Below are 15,197 nucleotides of genomic sequence, written 5' to 3' on the forward strand. Positions count from 1 at the left end.
GTGCCCGCCTGCTTGTGCCTCAGCCGTGCTCGTCGGTCAGTGACAGCTGTGTCACCTGCCATGCCTCAGCCGGGTTCGCTGGAGTCTTGCCCGTCTGTTAGTGCTGCAGCCCGATCAGCTAGCCAGTGCCCCAGCCGTGCCCTCTGTGCTCCCTTGCACTTCACGCTATTTCCGCACTGTGCTCTGCGTGCTCTCTAAAGCACGCGCAGGCCCTCGCCTATCCATGGCATACCTCCCCGTGCTTTTGTAAAAGTACGCGCAGGCTTTGCCATGTTCCCTGTCGTGCCCTCTTGTACGCACAGGCCCTAACCCTGTCCTGGAACCCTGACCTTGGCGTGTCTCTACACACGCACTCTGTCTTGAGCCTCGTGCCTTGGCGTGTCTCTACACACTGCCTTGTACCCTGGCGTGTCTCCAAGCACGCACCCTGCCTTGAACCCTGGCGTGTCTCCAAGCACGCACCCTGCCTTGAACCCTGGCGTGTCTCCAAGCACGCACCCTGCCTTGAACCCTGGCGTGTCTCCAAGCACGCACCCTGCCTTGAACCCTGGCGTGTCTCCAAGCACGCACCCTGACTTGAACCCTGGCGTGTCTCCAAGCACGCACCCTGCCTTGAACCTTGGCTTGCCTGCCGGATTCCCGTAACCTGCCGACCGTTGCCAGAGGTCCGGAACCAGATGACTGCGAGCTGATGTCCGCAGCCCGATGCCTGGACCCTGTCGGTCGTTGCCAGTAGTCCGGAGTCCGATGCCATTGCACCCCGTCTTGGATCCTGGCGTGTCCTAGCATGCATCCCTTCTAGGAACTCTTGTGTGATCCCTATCACGTATCCTGTCCTGGACCCTGGTATGTTTTCGTGCACGTGTTATGCCTGGAACATTTGGCGTCCCCTTGCACGCATCCTGCCGTGTTTCACTGTTTGTGCCCTGCACCTGATTCCCTGTTATGCCTTGCACCTGAATAAAGTGTGAATCCATGTTTGAGGAAGAAACTGTGTGACTTCGCTTTATCTTTGATATCCTGTCCGTCCTGTTGTCAGACACTCAATAGTGTCTCCTTGAGCCGGCCGGCTGGTCCCAGCAGTTGTGGTGGCTCACCCCCTTGGTCTTGCCCCTGACACTCCCTGTACAGGGGGTGTGTTCTCACTAGGTCAGCTCGCCTTAGGTGGGTGGGTGCCACGGCCCAGAGGGTCCACTCTAAAAAGGAAGATGAGCTCAGCAGAAGCCGAGTCCGTAACACCATCCCAAAGTTCTGTGCCCATATACCCATCATATATATCCTCCATCCAATAGTTCAGTGCCCATATACCAATCACGCATCCTCCATCCCATAGTCCCTGGCCATATACCCATCATACATATCCGTCATCCCATAGTCCCGGGCCCATATACACATCATACATATATACATCGCAGAAGAAATGCTAGCACAGGCTCCCAGTATCCATTGTTTCAGATGCTGCACATCTCGTATCTTCACAACATAGACAATTGCCTTCACATGACCCCAAAGATAAAAGTCTAAGGGGTCAGATCGGGAGACCTTGATGGCCATTCTGTGGTGCCCCTGAGGGTTCAGTCTCCACAGAGGTACTGCACCTCCTCCTGAGGTGTGGTACCCCACCATCCAGGTAAGGCCTCTTTCACACATCAGGTTTTCGCCTTCAGGCGCGATCCGGCGCTTTTGACAGAAACCGGATCCGGCGAAATGTAATGCCGGATCCGGTTTCCCCCCCATTGACTTGCATTTGCGCCGGATCGCGCCGGATGGCCATGCGTTTCATCCGGTTTTCGCCGGATCCGGCAATGTGTCCGGATCCGGCGTCTGGAAAAAACGTCTACTGTAACGTTTTTTTGTCTCCGGCGAAAAAGCCGGACACGCCGGATCCGGCGCGTCCGGCTTTTTCACACAATGGAAGCCTATGAGCGCCGCAATGCGCCGGATCCGACGAAAGCCGGATCCGGTGGCCGGTTCCGGTTTTTTTGGTCTGAGCATGCTCAGTAGCCACAAGGGTCAATTTTAAAAACCGGATCCGGCGTAATCCGTCGAAAAACGGATAGAAAAACGGATGAACCGGATGAGACGGATCCGGTTTTGTCTGTCAAGAAAAAGACGGATCCGGCAGAAAACCGGATCCGTCACATCCGGTTTTACAAAACATTTGCCGGATCCGGCGTTCCGGCACGACGCCGGATCGCGCCTGACGCCGAAAACCTGATGTGTGAAAGTAGCCTAAGGTGGAGACACCTGACCACACTCCAACACCTGCATCCCACACAACATAGTAGTGTAGCAAAGCACCTTTGGTGGCTCCCTGCTTGGAACACGAAGAGTGCTGGGAGGTGCGTGGAGCTTAGTCTGCACCAGAGAGCGGGAGAGGTTAGGATTCAGGCAGTCTGACTCAGGGAGTCTGAGGCAGAGTGCCTGTGACGAGAGTTGGTCTGAGGAGATCCCCGGAGTGGGATGGAGGAGGGAAGTGCTGCAGCAGACCTCAGTGACCTGGGTCTGCTGGCACAGGAAAGAGACATATTCAGAAAGCCTGATTCTCCATAAGAAAGATAGTTTTGAACGGAAGGAGAGGACTAAGGATTAGGGTTAGAAGAGAAACCTTCCCCAAGTTCTGAGCGCAAGGCCGGGGTCCGGTCCCCGAGGTTGTATGGATACTAATGGTCCTGCAGCAGACACCGGAGGAATAGAAGTAGTGACCACTTTATTCCCACACAAGACTTGGGGGCACAACAGCATCGTGAGTGAGCCGGGACTTAGTAGCCAGGAGTCCCTGAAGCAGGCTACAGCTGTCTGCCGTACAAGTAGAGTTCATAGGAACATCTGAAAGAAGGAACTCCAGTGTAACTCAGTACTGTGAGTACTTCACCTAGGCCCTAAGAGGGAGACGTTCAGAAAAGGCACATGTTGGCGGAGTGTTGGAACGGAGTGCTTCACCTATCTTGGAGGTTGACTGAGCCCCTGACCCGGAGGACACGTCATGGATGCGGGTACCTGTATGCCCAACAGACTGTGAGTAAAGCTTTGGAACTACATGCCCTGGTGTCCTCCAGTTATTCCTGCGCCAACATGCTCAGCACTGCTACATCTCTGTGCCTGGCACTGCACCATCTATATCTCTCCCCTATCGCTTGACTATCTCTTCATCTACACTGCCCTGGGACTAGAGCCCTACCTGTGGAGGGCCACAACATCATTGCTGCACCACACCATCTGTCCCAGAGGATCTGCTTGCAGCGTCGGCTTAACACCTCCCTTGCCGAACACCACAGGTGGCGTCACGAATCATTCACTCAAACTTTAATCATCATTACTAGCACACTTAACATTCCCCTTTTACAATGGATGCCCAGGGCCACGGCTGCCGTGACAACTCCCATTGAGATTGACGGACCCGGTACCGAGAACCCCCACCAGCCCTGGCAAGTGTTCCATTTTTGGCATCACGAACAGAATGACGAAGCCCGGTGCCACCGGGTTCTGTGTGCTGAAGATTTATTGGACTTAAACATTGCTGAGAATGTGCAGAATAACCAAATTGATAGACTGTAAAATGGACTCTCAAAATGGCTGCCGGAGCGGTGAAGAAGGGCGTGACAACATAGGTGGACCTAAGAAAAGAGCGCAAACTGTCCTGGGCCTCCCCTGCCTAAACTTCTATGCTACAGCAACATGGCCCACCCCCAGAGGGGTTCGTATACTGGCTTTGTATGGAGTAGGAAGAAGACGCCGCCCCCAGAAGGAGGAGCGAGATCCTGTGGCGGGAAAGGAGCCCGGGAAGGAGAGAGAACGCCAGAACGCCATGATGGAAGAAAGACAGAGGCCAGGAGAAAACAGTGGGGAGAAACCACTCTCCCCCAGACAGCACCTGCGGAGCATACGGCCGCTGAGATACCCTTTACAGCGCCCGCCACCACCTCCAAGCCGGTACTGTCACTGGATGCGACCTGTCTGGAGAAGGTACATGAGAGTCCTGGAGCAGACAGTGGGACCGGGGCTGAGTCCCAGCCTGGACCTGACGTGGCAGCGCAGGCTCCTACCGGCGTGCCCCAATCCTGTACCAGCTCGGACCCAGCTGCCGCCAGCTCACCAGGCAGCCTCGGAGGTTGCAGCTGCCACTGTTCGCCAACCTGTACCTACACCGGAGCCAGAATATCACTGGGAGGCGCCAAGTATGATCACCGCTCCTGCCATGATCCTGGTGCTAGGAACTGTGCCTGTGGACAGAAATAGTCCTATGCTTGTTCCGAACCCAAGTGGCAACATTCAAGTTGCACCATGCCAGCAACGACAGGTAGCAGTACCGCTAGTTATTGTAGAAGTTGAAGTGCACCAGTCACTGGTATCGCCTGCAACCCCTGCAGAACCTCAGGCAACAGTTTCAGCGGTTACATCAGCTGCCACTCCATCTACACAGGCAACCACTAACCTCACTCCTTGGGAGAAGGAATACATGCAATTTGTGAACAACCAGCAGGAACAGGAAAATCAGAAGTTCTCCCCTGGAAGCAGCCCAAGAAACCAGCTTCCACCATCCCAGGAGGAGACCCACATTAAAGAACAGTCCCCAGATAAATAACTGTTACCCAGGAGGGTATTAGCACCATTGTGCCTGTTTGTTTTGTTCATCATGTTTTCTTCAGTTTGCCTAGTTGCGTTGGCAGCATTTATTATGAAAAATTGAACTGCAGTGATCATGAACTTGGAATGCATCACAAACTTTCTTGTATATAGTTGCGCCTTTTTAGGTGGCTTCTTTTTTTACCTGATGCAAAGTTCCAAATCCCCTGCCGCCACCACTGGAAGGAGCTCACTGTATAGTATTGATGCCATGAGCTCCTAAGCTCCCTCTAGTGGTGACTGCAGATAGACAGAATGCCATTTTGGAACCATCCGTTCTCCTGGCTTGTACAGGGTGGGCCATTGATATGGATACACCTAAATAAAATGGGAATGGTTGGTGATATCAACTTCCTTTCTGGGCCACATTAGTATATGGGAAGGGGGAAACTTTTCAAGATGGGTGTTGACCATGGCGGCAATTTTGAAGTCGGTCATTTTGGATCCAACTTTATTTTTTCCAATGGGAAGAGGGTCATGTGACACATCAAACTTATTGAGAATTTCACAAGAAAAACAATGGTGTGCTTGGTTTTAATGTAACTTTATTCTTTCATGAGTTATTTACAAGTTTATGACCACTTATTTGGTCCATCCTTCATTTATGGCTAAAGGTTGCCATATACCTTTATTCCTACTGACCTCCCTTACACATATATACGTAGTTTGGCCACTGGTGGACTAACTTTTCTAAGTGCAAATAGATCAGGTGTTAAGACACAACATGCCCGATCCTTCTTTCTCCGTACACTATTTATTTGAGGATGTCAGTGGGCCTCAGGTCAGGACCGTAAAAAAAAAAAAAAAAGATGGTTTTGGCCGATTTTGCTCTAATGTGCATGGGGGTTGATGCATTAATTGTAATGAGGTCAAGGGCCTCGCCCTGTAAATAGTAACATTAAGGCCGGGGTAACACTAACCGACGCAAAATACGGTCAGTAGTTTACAGGCGTAATACGGATGAATGACCCCTAAATAGTGCTCCGTATGTCATCCGTAATCAAGGTGTGGTCGCGTATTTTGCGCATGTCAGCATCCGTATGTAATCCGTATGGCATCCGTATGGTGAGATTTTCTCGCCACCTTGCAAAATGGACATATAATGGAGCCCTATGACAGGGTTTATAACATAAACCAAAGAATAGATATATACACATAGAATGTATGTATATATAGATATATGTATTCTATGTGTCTATATCTATTCTTTTGTTTCTTTATTAAACCTGTCAGTGTGAGTTTACTGTATAGCGCACTGAATTGCTGGCTTTGCTAAAAGACACCGGGTGCGTATTTCTCACAAGTCACATGTGTGGTCCGTGTGTAATCCATATTTTTTGCGTGCCCATAGACTTGCATTGGCGTATTACAGGCGTAGTACGCTGACAATCGCAGCATGCTGCGAGTGGCACGGAGCGTAGAATACGGATGAGAAATATACGGCTGGTGCGAGGAACACCATAGAGAATCATTGGTCCGTGTGTAATGCATGCTTTTAGCGCCTCTCACTCGGCCGTATTCCTCGCCAGTGTGACCCCCGCCTAATGTGTATTATCTGTATGTATGTATGTTGTGTGTGTGTGTGTTTGCGTCCACACAACAATAGTTAGATAGGTGTTATATTAGGTTCCATGACAATTGTGTACAAGATAATTGTGTACGGACAATTGTGTACAGAAAATTGTGTACAGGCCAATTGTGTCCAAGGACAAGTGTGTACAAGGACAATTGTGTACAGGGCAATCGCCTTGTACACAATTGCCTTGTACACAATTGTCATTGTACACAATTGGCCTGTACACAATTGTCTGTACACAATAGTCCGTACACAATTATCTTGTACACAATTGTCCTGTCACCGTTATATTAGAATATTAGAAAAGGGCCACTAGATGGGGGCACTGAGCTCAACTAGTGAGAAGACTGCTTAGGGGTTAACTTAGAGGAGTGGCTAGACAGGAGGAAAGGAGATAGATTTCCCTCCAAGAGTTAGTTGAGCTGGGGGTAGCGAACAGGACAGGAGGAGAGTGAAGAACAGCAGAGTGCCTACAGCATTACCTGGCACGTTGTGGTGTTGGAGGCCTTGCAGTCAGGGACTGGGGACTGTAAGGCTAGCGAGACAGAAGAAGGAGTCTCGTCGGTCAAGTCAGCTAGCAAGGAAGAGCTGAAGTGACAACCCAAGCCAGTCTACTGAGTCCAGCCCTGTCTGGAGAATTGCAAGCCAGGGAGGTCTGTGGGAGTAGCAGCTGGAGTACGGGAGCTTTGTGGAGAGTTTAGTGAGCTGTGAATCTAGGACACGAACAGGAGCAACAGTGCCTTTAGGGTGTGAGCTGTAACAGAAAAGTCGGGTACCTTTGTGGGCTGAAGTCGGGCTCTGGAAGAAGGGAAGAGTTCCGTGTTCATCGTGCTCCATGTGACGTGTCAGCTTGCCTGTGTGGTGCTTATGTGTGAAGTGAAGGAAGAAGTGACGTACTGCTGTAGATGAAGATGTATTGCTGTTACCGAGTAAAGAGTCCTGTAGCCATAGTGGATATGCTGTGCCCTGAAGAGAATAAAGCTGAGTTGTTAAAGTTGCTTCCAGCCTCTGTCTGCAGTCAATCGGGTCCCCAAAGTGAACAGCATATGGGTGATGTAACAGCCTCCAGCACAGTAAGTACTGGAGCGACCGCAGAAGCTATCCCCCGGCGGCCATGGTATTACATAAGCATCATACCTATTAACATATCCCACTGTCAAAAATCAAAACCATCTTACCAAAGCTCCTCACCCATAAATATGATCCAGATCTTCTACTAGAATAATGCACAGAAGGGGCCATGTATGCCGCACCAACCTTGTGAGTTGTACGAGAACTCAGACATTTAGATACATACGTCTTCAGAGAACTCACAGAAATGCTGAATGTTTCTCCATAACTGAGTACTAGACTAATTACAGAAGACCTCCACCAGGTCAAAGGTGGACAGTTTTTGCTCCTATTTTACTTCCGCTGCTCCCTTGAATATGCAGGGTTTTTTATTTTTATTTTTTTAATTCGCCAAAATGGTTCCAGAGATTTTGGTGTTTTTATTCAGTGCAAATTATGGTCTTTATCAAATGGGTATGGCTCACAGGGTAACATTCCATAGCAGCCTAAAGACACGTCCCTAGAGAATCCTGTGAGACACGCACCCTTGGGAAAGATACAAAAATTAGCAGTAAATGAAGAGGCCCCTCCATTTGGAACCGTATGGCAGATTTAAGCAAAACCAAAAAAATGGACCATTCAATAAAATAAGAGCAAAACTGTCTGCTTTTGATCCGGTGAAGGGTCCTTTTTAGTAATGTGAATGAATATGTATGGTGAGTAGTGATGAGCGAGCATGCTCGCCACTTGAGTACCCATCGAATATTGCTGGTGCTCAAGAGCCGTGCTCAAGTCCCCACCCCGGGGACTGATAAAAAGTCAGAAAACACGCAGGGATTGTCTGCCATACATGGGCAATCCCTACATGATTATTGGCTGCCTAACAGCCACAAAACATGCGAGGGTGGGACTTGAGCAGGACTCTTGAGCACCAGTGATATTCGATGCGCACCCGAGCACCCGGTGATCGCTCACGTGGCGAGCATGCTTGCTCGCTTGCTCATCACTACAGGTGAGTCCTGTCTATGAGATGTGGATGTGTTGGATATTGCTATGACTTGCTACATTGATCCGTCTTACTGGACAGAGGCGTATCCTGGGGGGGAGCCAGGGCAGTTGCCTCAGGCGCAGCCAGCAGGGGGGTGCAGTCGGGCCGCCTAATGCAGCGGTCCGCAGTGTCTCCTTCCCGGCGGCTGCGTTCTGCCGCTTCCTGTCCTTTGAGTCGGCTGTTCTCTCTGACAGCAGAGAAGGAGGCCGCGCCGGCTCCCAGGCAGCAATTGTACTGGCGTCTACACAGACGCCAGTACAATTGAAGCTCTGACCGCCAGGTCAGAGCAACGTCAGCAGCGTGATCAGGTCATGTGATCACACTGCTGACGTCACTCCCCGGCGCCCAGAGCAAACGCTGATGGAGGTGGTATGTGTGCTCCACTGTGGAGCTGAAGAACCACTGAAGATGAGAGATGGGGGGAATTAATGAGTGGAGATGGGGGTTATTGTGGGGATGGGGGTTAATGTGTGGGGATTAATGAGTGGAGATGGTGGTTAATGTGTGGGGGGTTAATGAGTGGGGATGGGGGTTAATGTGTGGGGGGCTAATGAGTAGAGATGGGGGTTAATGTGTGGGGGGTTAATGAGTGGGAATGGGGGTTAATGAGTGGAGATGGGGGTTAATGTGTGGGGGGTTAATGTGTGGGGGTTAATGAGTGGAGATGGGGGTTAATGTGTGGGGGGTTAATGAGTGGGGATGGGAGTTAATGAGTGGGGATGGGGGTTAGTGTGTGGGGGGTTAATGAGTGGGGATGGGGGTTAATGTTTGGGGGTTAATGAGTGGAGATGGGGTTTAATGAGTGGAGATGGGGTTAATAAGTGGAGATGGGGGTTAATGAGTGGGGATGGGGGTAAATGAGTTGATGGGTTAATGAGTGGAGATGGGGGTTAATGTGTGGGGGTTAATGAGTGGAGATGGGGTTAATGTGTGGGGGGTTAATGAGTGGGGATGGGGGTTAATGTGTGGGGGATTAATGAGTGGGGATGGGGGTTATTGTGTGGGGGGTTAGTGAGTGGGGATGAGGGTTAATGTGTGGGGGTTAATGAGTGGGGATGGGGGTTAATGAGTGGGGGGGTTAATGAGTGGGGATGGGGGTTACTATGTGGGGGTTAATGAGTGGGGATGGGGGTTAATGTTTGGGGGTTAATGAGTGGAGATGGGGGTTAATGTGGGGATGGGGTTTAATGAGTGGGGGGGTTAATGAGTGGGGATGGGGGTTAATGTGTGGAGGGTTAATGAGTGGGGATGGGGGTTAATGTTTGGGGTTAATGAGTGGAGATGGGGGTTAATGTGGGGATGGGGTTTAATGAGTGGGGGGTTAATGAGTGGGGATGGGGGTTAATGAGTGGGGATGGGGGTTAATGAGTGGGGATGGGGGTTAATAAGTGGAGATGGGGGTTAATGAGTGGGGATGGGGGTAAATGAGTTGAGGGGTTAATGAGTGGAGATGGGGGTTAATGTGTGGGGGTTAATGAGTGGAGATGGGGGTTAATGTGTGGGGGTTAATGAGTGGAGATGGGGTTAATGTGTGGGGGGTTAATGAGTGGGGATGGGGGTTAATGTGTGTGGGGTTAATGAGTGGGGATGGGGGTTTATGTGTGGAGGGTTAATGAGTGGGGATGGGGGTTATTGTGTGGGGGGGTTAATGAGTGGGGATGAGGGTTAATATGTGAGGGGGGTTAATGAGTGGGGATGGGGGCTAATGTGTGGGGGGTTAATGAGTGGGGATGGGGTTAATGTGTGGGGGGTTAATGAGTGGGGATGGGGGTTAATGTGTGGGGGGGTTAATGAGTGGGGATGGGGGTTAATGTGTGGGGGTACATAATGAGTGGGGGTACATAATGAGTGGGGGCTACATAATGAGTGTGTGTTGGGACGGGGGTTATTGAGTGGGGATGGGGAATACTTAATGTGGGGGGATTTGGAGTGGGGATGGGATTTAATGTGTGTGGGGTGATTTGAGGACACAAAATGAAGAGTATTTATGAGGAATACTGTAGAGAATGGGGTGCTCACTGCCAATTTAGGTGCTCAGAGTTAAAAGACATATATTGTACAGTAGAAAAACTTCGGCACACAAAATTTATGAAATATAATGCTCAACTTTATAAGACTAAAGCAATTCTGATAAAGTTATTTCAATACATATATGCTGATACAAAGAAAGTACCTCAGATTACCACAGTATTGCTTATCTCGGTGGTGGTAATCTGAGGTACTTTCTTTGTATCAGCATACAGTATATGTATTGAAATAACTTGATCAGAATTGCTTTAGTCTTATAAAGTTGAGCATTATATTTCATAAATTTTGTGTGCCGAGGCATGTATGAGGAAACAGTATGGGGGATGGGTGCAGACAGTAAGGGGTGCGAACGGGTGAATGTATGTGGACACAGTATGGGGAGTGATGGGAAAAATGTATGTGGACACAGTATGGGGAGTGAGGGTGATGGGATGTGTGCAGACACAGTATGGGGAGTCAGGGGTATGTGTGAGCAGACAGTATAGAGAGTGAGGGGGTAAATATATGAGGAGACAGTATGGTGAACAGGTGGGATGTTAGAGGAGACAGTATGAGGAGGGAGGGGAATAGTGTGAGGCGACAGTATATTGCAGATATTTGTATTTAGGGGCATTGGGTTCGAATCCCACCAAGGACAACATCTGCAAGGAGTTTGTATGTTCTCCCCGTGTTTGCGTGGGTTTCCTCCGGGTACTCCGGTTTCCTCCCACACTCCAAAGACATACTGATAGGGAATTCAGATTGTGAGCCCCATCGGGGACAGTGATGAAAAATGTGTGCGAACTGTAAAGCGCTGCGGAATATGTTAGCGCTATATAAAAATAAAGATTATTATTATTATAATGACACTTCAATCTTTAAGGCATCGCGTGGAGAATTGGTGCAGAAGAACGGAGAAGATGGAAGTCTACAGAGACAGCTGTGGATGAGAAAACTCATCATGGGGTCTGGACAAGAAGAAGAAAAGAAGGAGAACGACTCCAGAGACGCCGTCATCTATAAGGTACCTGGATGTATATATTATTTGTGATACTGACTTATTCTCATGTTTTTATTTGTTAGGAGCATTACAGGGGTTGTCCAGGTTTGTGCTGAGTCTACAGTCATTCTGTGTGACTGCAGACTTCTGAATTCTCACAGTGCTCACTGCACGCTGTCAGGATTCTCTCGTGCCGGTAATTTACATACATACGGTCACATGCTGACTAGACATGTGTGGCCTCACTCAATGAAAATGAACAGAGCGAGGCCGGGCACGTCTAGTCGGAATGTGGCCAGAAGTATATAACTCGCATACTTGTGCTGACATGACTGTACATCGGCAAGGGAGGATCCTAAAAGTGTGCAGTGCATTCGTTGTGAGAATTCAGAAGCTGCAATGTCAGGATTCAGCTCTGCAGGTTCCAGTAGTCATCACATGGACACTTCACTCATACGCGATTTTCATAGTTATGGTCCTGTGACAACGAGCTTCTCTTCCTGCTTTCAGTTTTTTACTGAACATTGAGAGCATTAGGGAGAGCGGCTTGTGGGTACTTGCAAGTCGCATATGTACTGGGGGGGGCGCCGAACCAAATTCTTGCCCCGGGTGCCAGAAAGCCTAGATACGCCTCTGTTACTGGAGCTTAGACATGACATAATTTATATATTGCTGTTCACACTTAAGTGTTTTTTTTAAATAGGAAGCCAAAGCATTTGAAGCCTCAGAAAATAGCCATTACCACCAAAAAGACAAAGCCGGTGGGATCACTGCCAAAATGAAATAAAACAAAAGTTGCATTCTCCTCTGACATCAATACAAATGAGTCGACTTCACAAACTTGGAGGACGCAGGTGACTGCCTGTCCTCTACACGGCACATTATGCAGCTTCTCTGTCTGCCTCATAGACATGTATGAATTACCGTCACTGACAGCTGTCAGTAGGATCTGTGCCTTCTGATACCAAGAATATGGCTCCAAGAACCAACCATTTTCTCCATTTTTTATCATTGCATGTCAAGATCCACAATTTTTTCATCTTTCTTTCAACATAGCTTTATGAGAACTTGTGTTTTTTTATTATACTTTTTGGCAGTCACCATTCATTTTGGCATCTAAGGGGTTACATGATCCTAGACCAATTTGGACTCCGATCATTGTTAATGCTCAAGGCTGCAAGCATCAGCCTGAGCATCTGTACAGTGCAGGACACAGCGCTGTAGTCTTCTTCTGAAGCATCGTCCTGTAACACTGGTGCACTCATTAGAAGAACCCATAAGGTTTCTACAGCAGTAATTAAGGGTCTAATGATCCTGAACTACAGAAAGTCTGCTTGTAGTACATTTCTGCTGATTGCCCCTAAAACAGCTTACCATCTGTAGACAGACACATCCCTTGGTGGGCTAATCTAATGTCTTCTGCTCTGCATTCTGGGAGAGATTATGTCACGGGATAAAGACTAAACTAGGACATATATAAAACTTATCAGAAGGAGCTCGCTTTTGACACAAGACAAGCAAATCTGAGCTAAGGAGAGGAGAGTATATATAAGATATGCACATGACAAAATAATGTCCTTACAAAGTGACTTACAAGAGGGAATTTATCATGAGATAAACTTTCCCCAGTCCCGCATGCTCAATGCCTCGGGGTGATCCTCGACTCTGCCCTCTCTTTCAAGCCACATATCCAAGTCCTTGCCTCCTCCTACTGACACAAACTCAAAAATATTTCCCGGATCCATACAATCCTTGACTATGAAGCCACAAAACCACTAGCGCATGCCCTTACCATCTCCCGCCTCGACTACTGCTACCTCCTACTCTCTGGCCTCCTCTCTAGCACCAATCTAATCCATCCTACACTCTGCTGCCCAACTAATCCACCTATCTCCCTGTTATTCTTTAGCCTCTCTATGCCAAGCCCTTCACTGGTTTCCTATTGTCCAGAGGCTCCAGTTCAAAACCCTATAACATACAAAGCCATCCACAATCTGTCTCCTCTATACATCTGTGACATGGTCTCCCGGTACTTACCCACACGCAACCTTCGATCCTCTCAAGATCTCCTTCTCTACTCCCCTCTTATCTCTTCTACGCACAACCGCATACAAGACTTCTCCCGTGCTTCCCCCATACTCTGGAACTTTCTACCTCAACACATCAGACTTTCCCCTACGACGGAAACCTTCAAAAAGAACCTGAAGACCCACCTCTTCCGACAAGCCTGCAACCTGCGGTGATCCTCAGTCTACTGAACCGCCACACGACCAGCTCTACTCTCTCCTACTGTACCCTCACCCGTGTCCTGTAGATGGGGAGCCCTCGCGGGCAGGGTCCTCTCTCCTTCTGTACTTGTGTGCACCTTGTTTTGCTCATGTTTATTATACTTGTCCATATTTGCCCATTTCACATGTAAAGTGCCATGGAATAAATGGCGCTATAAAATGTATAATAATAATAATAATATTAATGAGATGAATTGAAGCTTGAAGTCAGTTGCTTTTCGGGCTGCATTATTGTACTTTGCACCAAATTTTCAGTGCTGCACGAAACGGTACAAACTTGGTGATTTTTTTTTATGCGCGAAAACTGAAACAAAAGCCTCAATAAATTTCCAATGTTTCCTGTAAATTCTAGCTACGTGTAACTATAAAACTGCTCTTCAATGTGAAACTGCATTGGAGTTCAGGTTTAGGGCTGTGTTATCATCACGTTTGATGTATACGCATTGGTATACTTTCTTTTAACTTGTACAGAAAAGCAATGGAGAAGCATAACAACTAGACTTTTATTTTTCTACAATAGAAGTCTAGTATGCTGTAAAGTTATTATTGGTCGAGAATGGTCATTTCTACCTTCGCTAACAACTGGATGGCCCATTAGAGACAATGCAGAAGATCCACCTGACCTCGCAGCAAACTACCGTCCATCTATAAACAGTCTTTAGCTTCACATTTTCCACAGGATTGGTCATTGTGATTGGTGGGAGTCGGACAGATTGGATCCCCATAGATCCAGAGAACAGGACGATGAAACAGTTGTGGCCTCCATCACTCAATTTTTTGCCTGGATGGCCGTCACATGCGTACAGCTCTACTTGATTCTCTCTAGCAATCCTATAGACAATACAAGAAGCGGTGGAACGCATGTGCCGCCACCGCTCCATTCTGATGGCTCATTGCAGAACCCTGCTTTTAGTAGTTGGACCCCCACCGATCACAAAGTTATCATTCATAGACAAAAGTGTCTAAATGATAGCAGTATGCCACCCGCTTCAAGCTAACAGCGGCAAACCATGCAGCCATGATGGGAGCCGTGAGTGTGTGGGGGGTGTGGTGTAAAGCAACATTGCCCTCCCTGTGCTGGTGGCTACATTTCACCAGTATCTGCTTCCGAGGCCAATACAGTGGAATTCAATGGTAGAACTGTATTCAGTCTGTAGATCTGAGTGTCAGCCAGAAGGCACAATGATGAGACTAGATCGAGCCTGCACAGACGGGTGAAGGGCACTGGAGGAATTGGGCTGCGTGAGAACATTTTTAAACAATTTTGTCAGTCAATTCTTTTGGAATGGAGCGAGCATGCTGAGTAGGAGCAATCATACTGTGTGTGCTGTGGATGGAATTGTGGGGGTCACCATACTGTGTACATAGTTATGGGACTAGAACTCTAGTGCCACCTATTGGAGGTAGCAATCCTAAAAGGCAATGTTGACCCTTTAACAAGCCTAGTTACATGACTTAGGATAAAAGCCAAGCCAGAATCTCCATTTGCAGACACTGTGCTTCGGGGTACATGCTTAGCATGTCATTCTCCGCAAGGAGAAATGATACTTCTTGGATATCGGTCAGATGCCTCTCTCACAGCCAAACCAGATCTTCTCCCAC

At 48.5% G+C, this 15,197-nt stretch overlaps 1 protein-coding gene across 1 annotated transcript in view; it reads right to left on the reverse strand.

Annotated features, from left to right (window-relative positions):
• Window positions 1-7,696: 7,696 nt before the first annotated feature.
• Window positions 7,697-15,197, reverse strand: part of LOC141047208 (uncharacterized) — a 31,793-nt gene continuing 24,292 nt past the window's right edge. Inside the window, exon 6 of the mRNA XM_073542160.1 lies at window positions 7,697-7,782. Coding sequence (XP_073398261.1) covers window positions 7,697-7,782 — 86 coding nt within the window. The remainder of the gene's footprint in view (window positions 7,783-15,197) is intronic.

This window comes from Dendrobates tinctorius, unplaced genomic scaffold, assembly GCF_039654945.1.
Source record: "Dendrobates tinctorius isolate UK_male_01 unplaced genomic scaffold, ASM3965494v1 ptg000126l, whole genome shotgun sequence".
NCBI classification, from domain to species: domain Eukaryota; kingdom Metazoa; phylum Chordata; class Amphibia; order Anura; family Dendrobatidae; genus Dendrobates; species Dendrobates tinctorius.